At 39.1% G+C, this 18,618-nt stretch overlaps 3 protein-coding genes across 5 annotated transcripts; all 3 read right to left on the bottom strand.

Moving 5' to 3' along the window:
• Window positions 1-1,832: 1,832 nt before the first annotated feature.
• Window positions 1,833-2,732, bottom strand: LOC104826982. Its single transcript, XM_010559977.1, has 2 exons — window positions 2,218-2,732; window positions 1,833-2,073 (listed from the first exon to the last, which is right to left on the bottom strand). Exons 1-2 carry the CDS (start codon window positions 2,653-2,655, stop codon window positions 2,032-2,034), a joined length of 480 nt encoding a protein of 159 aa, XP_010558279.1. The 5' UTR covers window positions 2,656-2,732; the 3' UTR covers window positions 1,833-2,031.
• Window positions 2,733-6,309: 3,577 nt separating this feature from the next.
• On the bottom strand, window positions 6,310-9,056 carry LOC104826967 (scarecrow-like protein 4). Of its 2 annotated transcripts, none has more exons than XM_010559957.1 (2): window positions 7,606-9,056; window positions 6,310-7,165 (listed from the first exon to the last, which is right to left on the bottom strand). In XM_010559957.1, exons 1-2 carry the CDS (start codon window positions 8,907-8,909, stop codon window positions 6,676-6,678), a joined length of 1,794 nt encoding a protein of 597 aa, XP_010558259.1. In that variant the 5' UTR covers window positions 8,910-9,056; the 3' UTR covers window positions 6,310-6,675. The 2 variants fall into 2 exon arrangements, with proteins under 2 accessions (XP_010558259.1, XP_010558267.1); XM_010559965.1 differs by having other exon boundaries at window positions 6,310-7,442; window positions 7,883-9,056.
• A 4,672-nt stretch (window positions 9,057-13,728) lies between these two features.
• Window positions 13,729-17,515, bottom strand: LOC104826953 (cytochrome P450 90B1). 2 transcript variants are annotated; one of them, XM_010559939.2, is made up of 8 exons: window positions 17,158-17,513; window positions 16,590-16,914; window positions 16,338-16,490; window positions 15,988-16,254; window positions 15,830-15,913; window positions 15,616-15,694; window positions 15,329-15,438; window positions 13,729-14,034 (listed from the first exon to the last, which is right to left on the bottom strand). In XM_010559939.2, the coding sequence occupies exons 1-8, from the start codon at window positions 17,367-17,369 to the stop codon at window positions 13,771-13,773; spliced, it is 1,494 nt and encodes a 497-aa protein (XP_010558241.1). In that variant the 5' UTR covers window positions 17,370-17,513; the 3' UTR covers window positions 13,729-13,770. The 2 variants fall into 2 exon arrangements, with proteins under 2 accessions (XP_010558241.1, XP_010558250.1); XM_010559948.2 differs by lacking the exon at window positions 13,729-14,034 and adding an exon at window positions 14,359-14,781 and having other exon boundaries at window positions 17,158-17,515.
• Window positions 17,516-18,618: the final 1,103 nt, after the last annotated feature.

The following is an 18,618-nucleotide window of genomic DNA, read 5'->3' as shown; positions in this document are numbered from 1 at the left end:
AGAAGCTTCTTTTTCCTGCAAACAGCAGAGAGAGGGATTTAACAGAAGAGAGGAACAAAGAGCAGCGTTTACAAATTCCTTTCTTCAGTTCCTTTCCGGTACATTGCATTCCCTGTTTAGTATTCATTCATTTAGCTTACAACAGCATATATATACACACACACACACATATACAGTCGGTGACGTGTTCTTAACTGGATGTAACGTTCCCAGTAACTCTTCAATTATTTCCCCACTTATTATATACAAATAATGAAATGGTAATTTTACTTGCAAAAAATAAAACCATGTAAAATGACAGTGTTGTCCAAGCCCAAAAAGAAACAATGGAATTTCAGTGAATCCAACCAAAGATGCATTCCAGTCTTTTGATTTCCTTTACTTTTTTTTAAAAAAAAAATTAAATAATTATTTTTAGTAACATGAGTTTATTTGAATAATCAATTCAATTCCCAATCACAGGTTGATCTCGAAATTCATGCATTTTAAAATTTGAAATCGCATGTGACGAAAAAAGGTATTTAGGGTTATAACAGAGAAATGGTCAATCATAAATCTTTTCGTACCAAACTCTCGCATCATTACGGGATATTCCTGAACTCACAGACTCCAAAAGATCCCAGACTCTCATGCGACGTCAGAGCTTTTCCTTTTTTTAAAAAAAAATTTCGTTTTTTTTTTAAAATTTCAAATATGTTTCATCACCTACCATTAATACACATATTACACTCCTACGGAACAGAACACAAAGGTATAGTGGTATTTGAACACATACCGTTCAAGCAAACACGTTGCGTTGATGAAACATCTCTGTTACGTTTATTAGTTTACAATTTATACATCTCTGTTATTATATTAATTCAAAAGTAAAATCGCAAACACGTTGCGTCGTGTGTGTGTGTGTGTTTTTTTTTTTTTGTAAAGAGTATTTTCAGAATTCGATACTTATGAACATGTTAAAACAGTGAAATTGGTGGAAACTCTGTGCAATTTTCTCCAGCTCTCTTTCCCCAAACAAAGGCACAGAGAAATGGGCACTTCGACTGATATGTTGGGCCTTATAACCTAGAATACAATGTAAGCCGGCCCATTATTAACAAAGGCCCATTTAAGGCGACGTGTAACATTTGGACGGTTCAAATTAATTAATTACTTGACTGGGGTTTTTTGTTTTTTGTGGCACATTGCCATTTAGAAACTCCGGATAATGATTAGTTTAAGCATAACGCCCTACGTCTTTATCATTGCAGCCATGTCAGTTTCTCAACACTTTTTTTTTTTTTATATATATATTGGAGAACCTGTCCTACAACTCTTCGGGAGAACATTGGACGCCTACAGGCCAATAGGCCGGACGAGGACGACATCAGGACAGCGTCGCGGACCAAAGAAAATTCCAATTCCACGTACTCGAGCCTACAACACACACGTGGGAGATAAATCAGTCATAACTGACAGGCGATAGGTGAGAGCCAAGGAGACGGTAAGGAGTCGAACCCCCGACCTTATGGTTTCCCCCCATGCTCCTTAACCAACTCATGGGAGGTTTCCCCAACTTCTCAACACTTCCAATTTTAATTGCAGCGAATTCACATCCATACAACACGGCTTGAGAGATCAAATAAGCACACACGATTCCATGAAACGGTAGATCAACTAAGAGAGAGAGAGAGAGAGAGAGAGAGAGAGAGAGAGAGAGAGAGAGAGAGAGAGAGATTGAATATATAAATACAAGACGAGTGGTGAGACAAATGATACATCTCGATCAAGATTCCAAGTCGAACAGATCTCAGTGTCGAGACATGATCCATCTCCATCACACAAAGCACATGTGAACACAAACAAGCCACCATTGAATTATAAAATATCTTCAACTACACATATATAGCTTAACGACTTAGTTTTTTTGTACAACCAACCAAATTCAACAAACACCATCTAATTTTTATTTCCTGTTTTTTTTTTTATTTATAAAAAGATCTAAACTGAAATCAGGAACCAAATATAATCCTAGGACAAAATCTGAATTCTCTACATGTCATTCTCCATGCCGCTCCAAGTTGACCCTTGTTCCTGAAATCAGAAGAGCATTGCACCAAAGTCCAAACACATGTTAAAATGAACCATTTTTGCAAAACCCTTCTGAGCAAACAATATATTTAACACGAAACCCAGGTCGCAAAATCAAAACTTTGACAAAAAATTTAAAGAACGTACCTGAGATTGTTTGTTGTGAACGATAGTCTCCGAGAGAACAAATCGCTCATCAGTGTTCTTGTCCGCTTTCTTGGAACAACCGTTTGCCCTCTTGAGGCCCAACAGCCCTTTCCACCTTCCCTTTGACGAAGACGGCGACAATGGCGGAGGCCTGAGTGAGAACCCTCCGTCTTCCTCGATCAGAAGCTCTTCTCTCAAAGTCCTTTGAACATGGTTCGTCTCTTTGAAAGGCAACAACTTTCCTTTGAAGAAGAGCTCGTCGGCTGTCATCATGGTGTAGTTCGTGACGGAGAACTCGAAATCAGACGACGACAACTCAGTCTTTGCTCTCACGGTGTTGCTCTTCTCCGGTTTGATCTCAACGAAGTCGTTGGAGAAGGAGATTCTAGGGCTAATGGGAGTACCGCCATTGGAGTTGTACATTTCTAAGCATGCCATTAGCGAAAAGATGCTATATCCGTCGAATTATATACTCTGTTTACGAATCGAGAGAGACGGAGAGATTAAATTCTTGGAGGGACCCCCGCTTACACAGGGAGGCCTTGTGCAGTTATATATATATATATAATGTGGTCTACCCTACCCATCTCGTTTATAATGCAGAAGAGATAGATGACGAAGTCACAGTGCCTTCTCTGAAAAAAATTTATGAAATATTAAAAATGACAGAAGTGAAGTGAATTTACTCGTGGTTAGTAGCAGTACAAAGTTAAAAATTTCAAGTGTACTTCCAAAGTTACTTGAGAGAAACTGCTCGGATGTTAGGAATTCTAAAACGCTGCGTACAGCTGTTTTAATTGGATTCCGATATTTCTATTTGAGAAAGCGACAGCAAGTGGAGTACTTCCAAGCGTGTGGATCATTTTCTTTATTGCTTGATTACATTTTTATAGGTAATGTAATTGTAACCTTTTGATTTAATGAAGATTCGGTGGTTAATTATTACGAAAACAGTAACGGTCAACCTGCATTTATTTCGTTATTTTATTTTTCAGTGGTGTAAATGAAGATTCTGAATTTCAAACTTCAAAAACCGACTGTATGTAAAGTTTTCGGATATGCATCAAAGAGGAATTCGTTTCACTTGGAAGGTTTCAGCTATAAATACGCTTTTAAGTATTGAGAGTACTTAATGTTTGTAGGACCAGGGAAAGTAAAGGAATTCAAAATCTGAATAGGTGAATTAAATGGAACGCGAAAACAAATAATGAAAAATACAATAACATAGTCACAGAAGTGTCACTTAAAGCATATTCATTAGCCTCTCAATTAAATTGAAGCAATTTCTACACATCCATTAATTTATCAATGAACATTTACATTGTAATTTAAGCGATATGTCCATTAGTCCATGATAGTTACCTTATATGTATGTATGCGTGTGTATACATATTATACACGTGTGTAAAAATACGTATAAATTACACTGTAACAAGTGTATAATTTATTCCGAATTTAGATGTGAAAAATGTTATTAAAATCATATGATATGATATGGTTAAACTTGAGGTGACAGTGTCCTTTTATTCTTTCGTCCTAGTTGACCTCAGATATCTTGTCACCATTATTTATTTAAATTTATTATGGAAAGATTTTTCATGCACATACTAGGGATTTCGTGATCCGTATAAGTACGAAAAAAATTTATTAATTTGATGAAAACCGATGCGTTTGGGAGATTTCCGAGCAACATATGAGATATTTTTTATGATTAAAATAAATAGTTTTTTTTTTCGAAATAATGAAATTGTTTCTAATCGTTTTATCTCTCGCGCGCGCACATAGAAACCCGACTGTGACGTGCGGTCAAAGGGCACACTGGTTGTCAATCACATGGTTCGAAGTCGAAGTGCATTGTGCGGGTTCATGCCACGTGTCGACATGCCAATGACTGGTCAAAGGCCGTCTCGTCTTGTTTTTTGTGCGCGCAATAAAAATCCAACATAGTGTTAATCTAAAGCCGTTTTAATTAGCAAACGTTGATTGCATAATTACTTGAAGGGGAAACGAAATGAAAAGAAACAGGAATTATTGTAATATGAACATATACAACATATTTATTTATTTTGAAGTTTATGTGAAGGAAACGAATCACACGGTCGAACAATATATATATATATATGTAGCACGAAGCTCTCTATTTAATGCATGGAAAGCTGTTTACAGGGTATCCAATATACGGAGGCGTACGTGCGGGTGCGGCTTTACAATATTTTTTCATCTCGATTCTTACATAAACAATTAAAAAGGTAGCTTCGTAACTGATAATTTATATCGATACGTGTTTATTATTTCGTAAATAATTCTAGTATTAAATTTATAACAATTTTTAACATATAGTTTTCAAATGGGTCGGCTCCTGATAAACTGACAAATGGAAGCAATGAGCTGTCCAGAATTAGTTGGGGTATGTGCAATATTTTCGATCCATGATCTCTCTTGCGAATTCTAGGTATACGCAATTAAATAATGACTCTTTATTTATTTTTAAAATCTCGTTTGTTAAAACGTTATTAAAAATATGCATAAAATTCGGAACCCATACAAACGTTTGATTTCGACGGAATACGTAACGGAAGTTATCTTCGAATCGAGGTCCGTATGTGTAAAACTATCAGTATTCCATTAATTGACATATTTTAGGTTTATTATTTTTATAATATTCTAATAAATTAGTATTTATATGGATTTCAAATTCTTTGGATTGATTGAGGTAGATCATAAGATACAAATAATAAGCCCATTACAAGATCTTCTAAGGCCCAGAACTTATCACCAATAAAAAAAATCGACAACAGATTAAATGGGCTGGAAAAGAGGCCCAATACACACGAGGAGAAGCATACAAAGACAATCTGAGCGGCTACGTGCAGTCCATTATTTGTTTCAAACGATTGAGCCTAGAAGAGGCCCATTGGGCCCGTTAGAGTTTAGTAGTCGTCGGATGGTAGTCCCGTAATTGTCAGAAAGTTGGGGGCTAAAGTAAAACTAAGAGGGGGATGTGGAGATCTGATACGGGAAGGCGTAGGGGAGATACGCACGACGGGACTGGAAGAAAATGACACGTCAGCGGGGGATAGGTGGTCCGGGTGCGGGGACCGTTGAGGGGATATGCATGACGTCATCATGACACATTCAAAAAGAGTAGGAAGACTGACAGCGACGGTGAGAGGTGAAAGGGGCAGTGGGTGAATGATGACTGCTTCGTAAGATATTAGATTACAGTCAAATGTTCATAATGGCTTCTACTGTTACTAATCAAATCTTTGACTCTCTCCTTTCATTTACCCACGTATCCAATATATTTACATTTATGGATCGCATATATTTTTAAAAATTATGATGGGGGTGGAATAATTAGCATTTGATTGATCCTATCCATTCCAGGGATGGCCTTATCCTCAAGTGGCGAATCATATCAAGAAATGTACAAGATATTATAATGCAAATTGTGCGTACACTCGATAAAAAAGTCCAACGTTGCTATGATGAAATTCGGCTCGAATAATTGTTTTGTTTACTACCGAAATAATAAAACACCGATCGATGGAATAAAGGTTTTCCAATTTTGTCGTCGTGCTCGTGAGTACACAGTATGAAATTCCTGTATGTTGTATAGTGTCTGAAATTGGATGGTAAGAAAATCCAAAACAAATATATATATATATATATATATACACACACAGAGAGAAGGAGAAATAGGGAGAAGTGGGGAAATGGGGACCGAAAGAGCAAAAGGGGAGAGAGACATAAGTGGAAGAACCGAGTGGTTTGGCAAAAGAGAACTTTGAATGAGGTTTCTCTATGGGATCCATTGCCGAAGCAAAATCTTCCTCTCCCTTTATTTTCCATATGCTTGAGTGAATTTCTCAACCACTTTCACCCTTCCATGCAATTTCAGGAATTTATAAAAAGTAATAACTCGAATCTATCTCAGTTACTTTCGTACAATATTCAAAATGATAATACACATTGACTGTATAATACAAGTTAATACACATTTTACATATCAAAACTACGGAACACGTGTTTCCCGCACATTCTCGTATGAATATCTAAACACACGTATCTTAAGAATACTTGGTCGAATGATTAGAAGAACATCAGAGTGTGTATATATATATGGGTAAACAATCAAATGTATGTACGAGGGGTTACACATATATCTGCCATTCCCTTTCTCTACAGTTTGGAATCGTAATCATCGTCTCAGACAAGTGACCGAACATAATCCAGATCTAAGGAAACTAAGCTGTTTAAAAAGGCGGAGAGGATTAAGTTTAACAACAAAACTAAGAACAGCTTCCAAGGAGATGGAGATGCTTCTAAACTACTTGGCTGAAATTACAAATCTCTAGTCCTAATTCGACATCTCAACTACCAAAAGACAACAATAGGGGAAGGGGAAGGGGGGGGGGGTTGTATTAACATCTTGGGAAATTTTTGTCGGAATATTCATTAGCGCCAAGAAGAAACAGTGAGAAGAGGCACGTCGTTCCAGGCCAAGGAGATGAAACCTGGTTCGGTTTCAATCAGAGAGTACAATGTACTGTAATTGTAGTTCCATAGAAGGATCCTCGCTTGACTCACCGCGTAATTGCTTAGCGCCACCGACTCAAGACCCGATTTTTCCAACAACACCCGCCATTGTTCTTTGTCCTCCATTCGTTCTCTCCGGGTCCCCGGTTTCTCGGGTCGGATCAAGTCCGAGATTCTTCTACCCATTATCACTCTCTCTATCCTCAGCCTGTCCTGCGATTCTCTCTGTAGATTCGGTTCCAGGGATTCGAACATGGCCGAGTAAAACCGGAGTGCGTTCTTCACCCGGTTTGAGAATCCGACCCGGTTTAAGCTCGCTTCGTATTCCCCCAGGGTCACAATTCTCGGGTCCAGCGACTTCGCCAGCCGGAGCGCCGTTTCGACGGCCACCGGCGTCTCGTCGAGAAGGGTGCACAGCTGAAGCATGCAGTTCACTGCCAGAGCCTCGCCCGGCTCGATCCGGAAATTCGACCCGTTAAGTAAGTGGATGGGAGTAAGAATCGGGTCGAACTCGAAATTCAGATCCAGAAGCCGAGCGAAATCACGGAGGCGATTCCCCGTGGCGGCAAGAGACGGACCAGGAGAGTCGCCCAGAGACGAAGCGGGTATACCCGAGATCCGGATTCGGGTGGGTTTACCAGACGCTCGGGTCGCCATAGCTTGAAGTAGAGCAGCCCACTGAATACCTTGAACAATCCCGAAATCGACAATGTGAATCTTGCTCGCTTTGTCGGTAGCTTCGAGAATCGCCTGGTTCGCCGTCAAGTGAGCGAATTTCGAGTACGGGCAAGCATCGTTTAAGGTTTTGTATGAGACGTTTCGACGGCCACCGGCGTCTCGTCGAGAAGGGTGCACAGCTGAAGCATGCAGTTCACTGCCAGAGCCTCGCCCGGCTCGATCCGGAAATTCGACCCGTTAAGTAAGTGGATGGGAGTAAGAATCGGGTCGAACTCGAAATTCAGATCCAGAAGCCGAGCGAAATCACGGAGGCGATTCCCCGTGGCGGCAAGAGACGGACCAGGAGAGTCGCCCAGAGACGAAGCGGGTATACCCGAGATCCGGATTCGGGTGGGTTTACCAGACGCTCGGGTCGCCATAGCTTGAAGTAGAGCAGCCCACTGAATACCTTGAACAATCCCGAAATCGACAATGTGAATCTTGCTCGCTTTGTCGGTAGCTTCGAGAATCGCCTGGTTCGCCGTCAAGTGAGCGAATTTCGAGTACGGGCAAGCATCGTTTAAGGTTTTGTATGAGAGTATGTAATCCTCAAGCGATGCCGGGGATTCCCTCGCCGCCGAATCAGCTTCCGGAGATAGTCTTTCGAAGAGGGCTTCCACGAAGTAAAACCCAACTCTTTCTGTCGGGTCACCGAGCTTCGACACTGACTCCCGGATTCGGACAAGCGTTTCGGCGGCGCGGTCCGGTTCTGTCTCGATGATTTGGGCACAGTCGTGGAGAGCTTTCAGGAACGTCGACCCAAGATCGAAGTCCGACGAGGGTTCGGCAACGGATTCATTTCTTCTGGTGTCCTTCGTCGCCGCTGTTCGGGCTAACTCCTGCGGCGGAGAAGGAGCCCACATGCTGGTAGAAACCGGCGGGGGATGAGGCGGACTCGCCGGGTCTTTCTTATCCGAGAAGATGACTCGGTTGAGATCCGATGGCTGAGAACAGGCGACACTGAGTCGATTCGGGCATGCCACGAAGGGATCAGGTCCGTAAATTACGAAGTCCGGGTTGTTCTGCCACACATCGCAGCCAGAGCCGTCCGTCGCCGAGTCTCCTCCGCCAATCAAACTCTCCATCCACTCGTCCGAGTCGAACTCACCGCCGGTTACGCCGCCAAAATCGGAGAACCGAAAGCCGCCACCGCCGCTTGGATTGTGATGCTCGAGTTGCGAGAAGGGAAAGACCGGGTCACCGGATTCTCCAACGGCGGAGACATGAAACGGGTCAGAGAAACCCGGTCCCGGAAGCCCGAATCCGAGGGACTGGTGGGTGGTGGTGTTGGGCCATGGATTAATGGACAAAGGATTCGTGCCGAAAATCTGGTGGTCGTGGGGCTGCTGCTGTTGCTGTTCTTGTTGCTGCTTCTGCTTGATGACTTGTTGGGCTATCGCCATTAGATTGCCGCTGTCAGCGCACATGTACGCCATTCTCCGGCCAGATCTCGCCGGAGACGAAGCCACTCCTGTGACTCCCGCTGCAAGATGAACCCAGAGAGAGAGAGAGAGTACAGGTTTAGATTAGAGGAGAAGAAGAGCGGCGGAATACTAACTATGAAGCTTGGATTTTTATTTGAGCGAAAAGGGGAGGGGGGGAGGGAGAGGAGAGTACAGATATAGTAGGAAAGGTCAGCCCTAGAAAGTGGACCAACGCTGATTAAAAGGTGACCGTCCGATTTGATTGTGGGCCCCTTTATGCCCTTTTCAAGTATTTATATTATTTTTAATTACACTCTTTACAACGGTAATAATACTAACGCTGTTGTCATCCCATCATTGTCTATGTTCTCCACTAATTTATTATTACTTTCAGTGGAGTACGGTGGAGTTCTAAAACTTATTGATTTTTTTTTTCATTTGCTATCATTTTAGAAGTTTTGAGTTATCATAATTAACGTGATACCATTTTTTTTATATGATTTTACTTATTTATTGTCATCAAAATTATTCTTTTAATGCAATAATACAGCAATCAGAATGACAGTTTTCATCGAATCATCTCATCCGATTTAGTTAATTTTGAAATTAATTAAAAAAAACAGCTATTAACATTGTTTTTTTTTTCCACAGTCTATTCTACATCACTCACCCAACCGATGACATGGCAAAGACAGTAGGTCCCATAAACGTCATAAAATTTATCGATTTTGTTTTATTATAAGAAAGTTTTGTTTTTAATAGAAAGATTTTTAATATCGCCTAACAATAAAAAAGACGGGAAAAGATATTGGAATTATCGACGTATTATAGGGGAAGGCAGTGTCAATTAGTACATAATAAATCGCCCACTCTGTTAGGCGGGGACCCACAATGTCTACAGTGACGTCATCATTGGCGTGATCGATCTCGACAAGATCTCCACCGTTCATTAACAGATCAGAACCACGTGGATTAGAGTTCATCTCTAAAGATGACACGTAGACTCTGTCTTCTGCAACTTGTCACCTGCATGTCACTGGAAACTTTTAACTTTGGGTAAGAAATTACGTGTCAGAGACGGAGAGAAATCTATTTGGGAGAAAAAGAGAGCGACGTCAGAAAGTTAGGGCAAAAGGTGAAAAATTTTGCCTGTCGGGTTGGGGCAAAGGTAAAATATATCTAAATATTTTTTTAATATTGAATTAGTAAATACATATTAAATCGGATGTAAAAATATTCCATTATTTTGGGGCGATTTGGGGTTCTTTGTAATTGTTTAAATTAAATGTATGATAGATATGAATTATTTTTCGGAAATTTTCGCCTGAGTGAACATTTTTATTCGTCTAACAGAATAGTGTACGCAAAACAATTCGCCTGAGTGAATTATATGGAAGCTTTAGAACGAGAAGGTACGTTCGCGCTCCTTTCGTTGTCAATTATACACACACATACAGGCGGCTAATGGGCCATAAAATGGCCCACGTAGGGCTCATAATGCTAGGTAAAGGCTGTGTATGGTGGGCCCCTCTTAGACCCGAGATCAAGCCCTAAAAGCAAATAACTGAAAACATGAAGAGAAAAAACAGGTGAGATATTTTGGTGGCTCTTTCTTATCACGAAAATAAAATAAAAAATTGAAACGATTTTTGACTGCTTTTTGGAGGAAAGTAAGAACAATCGACTCGTTAAACTTTGCACAATTTTGGTCCATTTTCTTGAACAGTTGCTTTTGTATTTGTCTCTTTCTGCATCATACATTTTTTCCCGATTTTTAAATAATATGATTCCCGAACAAATCACGAATAGAGGATAAACTAAAAACAATTGTTTGATAAAATAATGCATGTTTACATATATTATATATATATATATATACCCATGAATCATTGAGTGTGGACAGTGATGGACCATATATTTCAAAATAAAATAAGTGAAAAGATAATGATAAAAAAAGAGAACAATGGCAATGGCTTGAGGAAAACCTTTGTGGGTTTCATGGTTGTCTCCACGTCAAAAGGACCCTCTCCGTGGTTCCCACTTCCATCTCTCGATCGATCCCATTTGTTTGATGTTTCAACAAAAATTACAACTAAAACAAAGAAAACTCTCGAAATTATAAATTTTTTGTTCCGGTATTGATTTCGTCGGGGATATGTATAGCTTCCATTAATACTTATCATATAATAATTACTCTTGAGATTTTTTCCTAAAAAAGAAATGTTCAATCTTGTAACGAATAAATTTTGAAATTTGCATTCAACTGTCTTCGGTCAAAATAAGTCTGAAAAGGTTGCTTTAGATAAAACCATAGCGAGTGACAAAGTATATCGGTGAATCCGACTTTGGGGGCGACTGGTTGCACCACCGCCATCCGTAAACGCAGCGGTTGCGATTTTCGGCGGGTGCGGGCGATTGAAAAATTGACTAGTTGAACTGCAACCAATTGCAACCGCAACCAAACTTGTGTTTTCTAATCGCAGATTCCAACTTGCGTTTTGGTAGCGGTTTCCGGCATTTTGACAAAAAAAATAAAATATTTTTATTAGAAATTATAGAAAACATTAATATATATATTGGTGATGATTTTGTTTAGTGTTATGATTTGATATTATTTTTTAGTATTATATTTTAATAAAAAATACAATAGTATAATTTTTAGGTTTAATAATGATTATTTTTAATAATTTTTATAATAAAATTATTTTTTTACTTAAAAATAAATTAAATTGATAATATTTATATTTTAAATTTATTATTTAATTATTATAAATTTAGTAAATAATTTTTATCAAATGATACGAAAATTTTAATTAAAACTATTATAAAAAATTATTTTTAAATAATATTTTTTTTGACAATTTATATCAAAACGCAACCGCAACCGTAATGAATCATTCACTTATAACTGCATCCACCCGCAATCACTACCAATAACAACTTCTCAACCAGTCATTACTAATCGTTTATAATCACTATCAAACGTTCTGAAAATGCTGCCACCCGCAACCGCAACCGCTGCGGTACAACCAGTCGAACCCTTTATCTAATTCGTTAGCCGGAGGGATTAGACGACTAATCACCACTTTGCTTTACCTCTAAATTCGTGTATCTTTGTCATTTTGGTTATGATTTTACCATTCTTATTAAAGTTTCCTTCAAAGACCGAAATGGGTTTTGAAATTGTATAATGTGACGTTCAATAGGCCAAAGGGCTGTTACATATTACATGATACGTATGTTGAAAATAATCGGGTTGAGTGGTTTAATTTATTTTATTTCATCTTTTGACGTGGAGCTGCTAATTTTGTCTCGTCCTTGACATCGACTGGTCCTAATTTTTATGTGATATATAAAATCACACGCATATTACAAAATGTCCCTTATGGAAATACTATAATATCATTTTTTTTTTGTTGGTTCGGTTCCTATTTCAGTTGTGTTAGATGTTGACGCCGCTATATTAAATTTCAAGTCTAAAATTGAGTACATGTTTTTTTTTGTCAAATTTAGACAAAAATTGAACTATTAGAGTTGTTTTTATAAATAACACTTATGACCCTATATATAGAAAATATCATATCCTAAGGATATATTATGTTGAGTAGAGTTTCGAAATTAAAAAAAAAACTAAAACGTTCTCTTACGATACGTGTTGATCTATAATAATTTAAATAACATGCTGTGTAGGAAGTATTTGAATTAATAAAACAAAAAATGGAATGAGTGGGGAAAGTGGGGGGAGAGAGAGAGAGAGAGAGAGAGAGAGAGAGAGAGACTCTCAGTTGCGTCACTTTCATCCACTTGTTAATAATGACACATTATTATCATACAATCTTATGTTCATGCAGCGACCAAACATTCCATTAATTTTTTTTCCCCCGAATTCTCATGTCAGACAAATAACCATACGATAAGATTCATCGTACGACAAATCGACCGTTTTCCCAACTCGGGTTTCTTTCCTTTTCTACCCCTACCATTACCAATACCATCCACGGGCCAACATGAAACATGACTGGGCTTTTAAGTGTATTGGGCCGATCCCAAATTCTTGGACTATTCGACCCACCTATGGATCTGTTAAAATAAACCACGATGATGATTATTTTGTTTTCCACAACAAAATTCATTACTCTCTTCTTTTTTTTGTTAAAAAAAAAATCTATTTCATTGGCATGTCTCACTTGGCCCGAAATCAATTTCTAAACGTATCTGTCTCGATTTTCCAATGACGTAGTTGTCTTATTCTGAATATATATATATATATACGTGTGTTTGTATGGGTGTGATAGCCATTATTATTATTATTATTATTATTATCATCTTCAGCTTTTTGAGAGAAATGCGGAAAAGGTTAGATTAAAATATATACTTATCCATGGCATATTGACCGACCCACACATGCGGTTGCATTGCATGCATGCATGTGTTAGATTCTGCATTAAATTGAATAAGCAAATGCCCTTTTCCTATATTCGATCAATGTGAATGTGTACACGCGCAATTAAACCAATCTAGATTGCATCTTATATATAAATAATGAGCAGATCAAGACGACAATTCTATTGGCAAGTCTCTGCATCAAGATCGTATGAGCTGTGACAGACAATAACGATTTACCCACACAAAAAAAAAACATAGATTATATTGTATGTAACATATTAATAAATGGAGTGAAAAATTAAAATTTACAAGGGTTTAATGTCCCAATCCTCATCTCAATTTTGTTTTTATTCTCCCATTGTATCCAACAAGTCAGCTCCCATCTCGATCACGGCCCCGAATCGGAACCCAATCCTTTCCTTGTTCAGGGCAGGATTTTTAAGAATAAAAAATCGAAACGAATATTTTATTTAATTTTATATTTTTTCTACAATGGATTCGGATAACGGCGGACCCTGATGGGCAATCCTTTGGGGAAATCGACGAAAGGGAAGGCGAAGGCATTGTCGTCTTCGGCTAATTCCCAGTGGAAATTGAGCACGAGATGGTGTATGAACACTGCCATCTCTAGCTTCGCGAGCTCCGATCCCGCGCAGAGCCTCGGCCCTCCTCCGAATGGCATGAAGTTGTTGCTCCACATCGACGAGTACCCGCATCCCGCAGAAGACGAACCGCACGTCCCGCTGTTTTGCTGCAGAATAAACGGCAAAACGTTTTAGACCCTCTACCTCTTTTTTTTTTTCTTTTTGGGAGGATTAGGATTCGCGGGAAAGCACACGTGCATGTTGGCACCACACAGGGACACGCCCACGTGGCCTTTAATCATACCCACACCCACCTCTACCTTCTCCACTCACCACTCCTTCCATCTTTAAATTATTATACCACACAATACAATCTCCCGATGTATCCATTTCTTCCTTTTCCATAAAAAAAAGAGAGAGATTCGTCCATAATTGGCCATTTCATTATGTTTTTCTAGATTTTTTAAGGAAAAAATTAAAAAGACAGAATATAAAAACAACAGTATGATTTACATCTGTATTTTCATTGCTCAATTTGAAGGAAAAAAAAATCATTTCGCTTAAAAATGCCTCCAATTTCAGAGAAAAAAAAAACGTTACAAAGTCCGTGAAATTTTGAATATCCGGAAATTAAACAGCCATTTAAAATAGCGATAAAGATAAATGTAAATCTTATTTGGGGTATAAATAAAGAGGTAGGAGGGTGGGACCGGACACAGGTGGAGAATCCAACACACGTACGCCGTATGGCGACAATCACCACGTCGTCCAGGCCGTGGTACCACACCGTCCTCTCCTCTTTCCTTTATTTTAATTTTCAACGGGTTCTATATAACGAATCTCGAAACCAACGGACGGACAAGATTCTCCAATAGAGTTGGGTACCACGTTAATTTCATGGTCCCCTTTATTGGCTGTAATTTTCAAAAAAGGAAAAAAAGAATTAGGCATCTTTCATTTCATGTCTCGTCCAAATCCTCACGCATCTCCCGTCTCTCTCTCTCTAGTAATACGGCTTCTCACATCAAACAACATGCATCTCATACGTTATCATTTGATGATTATCCTCAAAAAGAAGGGTTGACTAGTCTATGTTTTCATTAATGATGCAAAATATATATCCATAAAAATGTGAAAAGATGGTTGATAAAAACATAATATTTTTTTTTTTAAAAAAAAATCATCACTTTCACAATTCTGGTAGACTCCATGGGTTATGGTATGATATCTATTCATGGATCGTCTCATTCACGCATGTCTTTACAGGACGACTCACCTAATCCAATCATTGTTTTCCAGTCTTGTATTTTTAAATTTTCCTACTTTAATTAACTTTCTAAGCCCCATGAAATCCGTATTAATATATATATATATATATATATTAACATTTACTGCTTAATTGTATATATAGAGAGAGATGAGATAATCAAAATACAAGGAGTAATAGAAGCAAGTATATACCTGTTGCCATCTCCAGGGATTGAAGAGGTGGGACTGATCATATACAGAAGGATCCAAATGAACGGCTGAGATCACCGGCAGCACTTTCCACCCACTCGGGATATCGTATCCTTTGTTTTTTCCCAACAACACAGATTCATCACATAAAAATCTTTCAGGTTTTTTATGTATATATGTATAACATATATAATGCATGCATGTTACAACTTCATGTATCTATATGACACTATATAGTGAATTTAACCAAAAAAAAAAAGAGAGAGAGAGAGTAATTGCACCAATTGTACCTTTGTACCGAACGTCTTTGAGAGCTTTACGGTGCAAAAACCTCACGACATTTCCAAGCCGAAGAGTCTCGTTTATAACCTTCATTCATGTCATATCATATCACAGGGGAGGGGAAATTAAATCATTAAGAATATATATACACATATAATAACGACAAAACCCATTAGAAACAATAAGCTCAAGGACAGAAATGAAGTCATAGAAATCACTTACACACTGAGTAAACTCCATTTTCTTGTAGTCATCCCAGTCCAGCTCAAGCTTCTCCTTCTTCTTCTTGATCTCAATATGCTCTTCCTTCACCCGCCAACAGAAACCAACGTGTAATCAATCGGCAACGTAAACATAATTCACAAGTAAAGACTGCATACCCTGAGCTGTTGGACGGCTTTAGGACAAGCTTGCAAGAAGAAGATGGAAAGAGCAATGGCGACAGAGGATGTCTCGTGTCCAGCGAATAGCAGGCTGAGTATGAGATCGAGAATCTGCTCCGTCGACAGATTCGAATGCTTCAACACCCATCCCATAAGATCATCGTCCATTCTCTGCTCCTTCTCCTCCCCCCCTCCTTCCTCCTCCATTTTCCCCTTCCTCTCTTCCATCTTTCCCTCTATGAATTTCAATATCGTCGATCTCGACTGCACAACAATATACATTACAGTGATGCGTTTTACTTGAACAAAACCGTTCCATCGATGGGTTAATTTAGTATTTTCTTCACCTGCAGGGCTTTTCTGTAAGCGGTTCCCGGAAGATTCAGAGGAGCAGAGACGACACCTTTCATGAAAGTCACGTACTCTTTCTTCAACTGCTCTGTTTCTTCTTCTCCTGGGTCCATACTCATTATATGCTTCGCCATTAAATTGAACGTAAACTGTGTATAAACCCAAGAAAAAAGAAAGGAGATTTCAGTTCAGAGACCAACAAATCAAGATAAAATCCCAAACCCATTTCGTAGAAAAATGGGTCACACCTTCTTGGCCTCGTCCTGAGCAGAGAAGACAGTGTCTTCTTCCCATGAGTCGAGAACGAACAACGTATGCCTCTCGACCTCCTTCATCAGATGCGTCCTGAGACGGGCGTGGCTCATGAAATTAAGCGATATACTCCTCATGTCTCTGTGCATGTCTCCGACAAGAACAAGCATCGACCATTTCCCCAGAATCCCTCCGATACTCCGAGGATAGCTACACTCGAACAGTTTCCCTTCGTTCTGTAATATGAATCTGTTGAGCCCTGCATCTGCCGACACGATCGTCCTCTCTCCGAACAAATTCGATCTGTATATCTTCCCGTACCTGCCACGATGCGAACTCAGACTTCAAATTCGGACATTGGAGGATAGGTGCTCCGACAGCGTGTGGAACCAGTTTACTTCAGAAAAAAGAAACTAGAGCTCTCAAGAAATCGTTTCACTGAGAAATCACGAGCTCGGGCAAGAGATTGTTCAAAGTGAATACATTTTAACATGGGAAAATTCTGGGTTTTGCGAAAAGTTGGAAACTTTAACGATTCAAGAAATGATATATTCGGGATTTTACCTGGAGACATGATGTTGCATGAAGTCTCCGAGGGAAGTGGCGGAGTAAGGTTTCAGATAACCGATGGTTTCGCCGAGAAACGGCCAACCGGATTTCCCGGGAGGAAGATTGAGTCTGGGTCGAGTTCTTCTCAAGAGGATCAAGAAAAGAACAAGAGACAGAACCGAAGGAAGAAGAAGGAGGAGCAAGAAAGTATCTCCAGTTTCGCACATGGAGTTCCTCTCTCTTCTCCCTCTCTCGCTCTCGGGTTTCTGTTTCTGTTTTTTTTTTTTTTTTTTTTTTTGGGTGGGAGATAAATTGGGAATCGGACCTCTACTGAAAAGGGAGCTTCTGTTTGTAAGAGGGGTTTTAAAGGAGTCAGAAGAAATTGATTATTATCAATTTATTAAATCTCTGATTAGTATTTGATTAAACGTCCAATGGAATTTCTCTGGCCTTTACCCTATTCCTCATCATACTTTTGTTACTTTTGTTGCCTCGTTAGCTTTAAAGTTTATTTTGATTTTTTTAAAAAAAGAAAAGAGATGGACTTTCATTTTTAAGAGAAGCTAAATCTTTTTTGCATTGAGAAAGCATCATGTCTACTACCGCTTTTACCAATGTCAGACCACTAAATATAGTTTTATACTCCGTGTTGCTGTACTTGCAGACGGAATGCTTACGTCGAAATCCCAACTCTCCTTATTCGCTCACATACTTTGAATTATAATGACATTATTCTCATTACATTCAATAAAACCGAGCGGTCCACTACATCTCCCGAATCGCATAAATGCGCATTCATATACGTATGTATGCGTTTCCCGTGGCATATTCCTTCACCGTAGCCACGATTTCAGTATAGTCCAAATCCGATGATGAAAATAAAAACAATCATGCATCTTCATGCATGGTGATAACAAATTGGTCAAAAACAATACACACACACACACACGCGTGCTAATGATACAAATCCAAGTAAGAGCATCACAAAGGCACTTTGATAATCTGTCCGTAAACGCAGCAGCAGGATCCCATGAAGCCCGGGCAAAAGGGCTCCTCCATCGGGCTCATATGAAAAGACTTTCTTACCCTCGGAATTCAATCGGCAGAGTGAGGACAAAAGTGTAATTTAGTAGGAGAGGGGAACCTACAAAGAACATCGGGTCAAAAGACAGAGTAGTTACTACGAGTACGTGTGACCGGACAGTCAAAGCCTTGGACTTTTTTTTTAATGCACTGAAACTCTGACGCACCCACACGCTCTCTCCTGCCGTTCTTCTTCTTCTTTTTTTTTTTCTCTTCCGAAATATCGTTACGGGTAATTACGCCACACTATTGATTTGTGGGATGCTGTTTTGGTTTCTTGATTGAAGTTTTTTTGGCCCTTCGTAAAATAAAAAATTAAATATGGGTTTTTGATGAAGAAAGATACTCCAAAAGATATATAGGCATTGAAAGAATAGAATGGGGGGGGGGGGG

This window comes from Tarenaya hassleriana, unplaced genomic scaffold (genome assembly GCF_000463585.1).
Source record: "Tarenaya hassleriana unplaced genomic scaffold, ASM46358v1 Cleome10, whole genome shotgun sequence".
Classification (NCBI taxonomy): Eukaryota; Viridiplantae; Streptophyta; class Magnoliopsida; order Brassicales; family Cleomaceae; genus Tarenaya; species Tarenaya hassleriana.
Note: the sequence above shows the minus strand (reverse complement) of the source record. Positions and strands in the feature narration are given on the sequence as shown.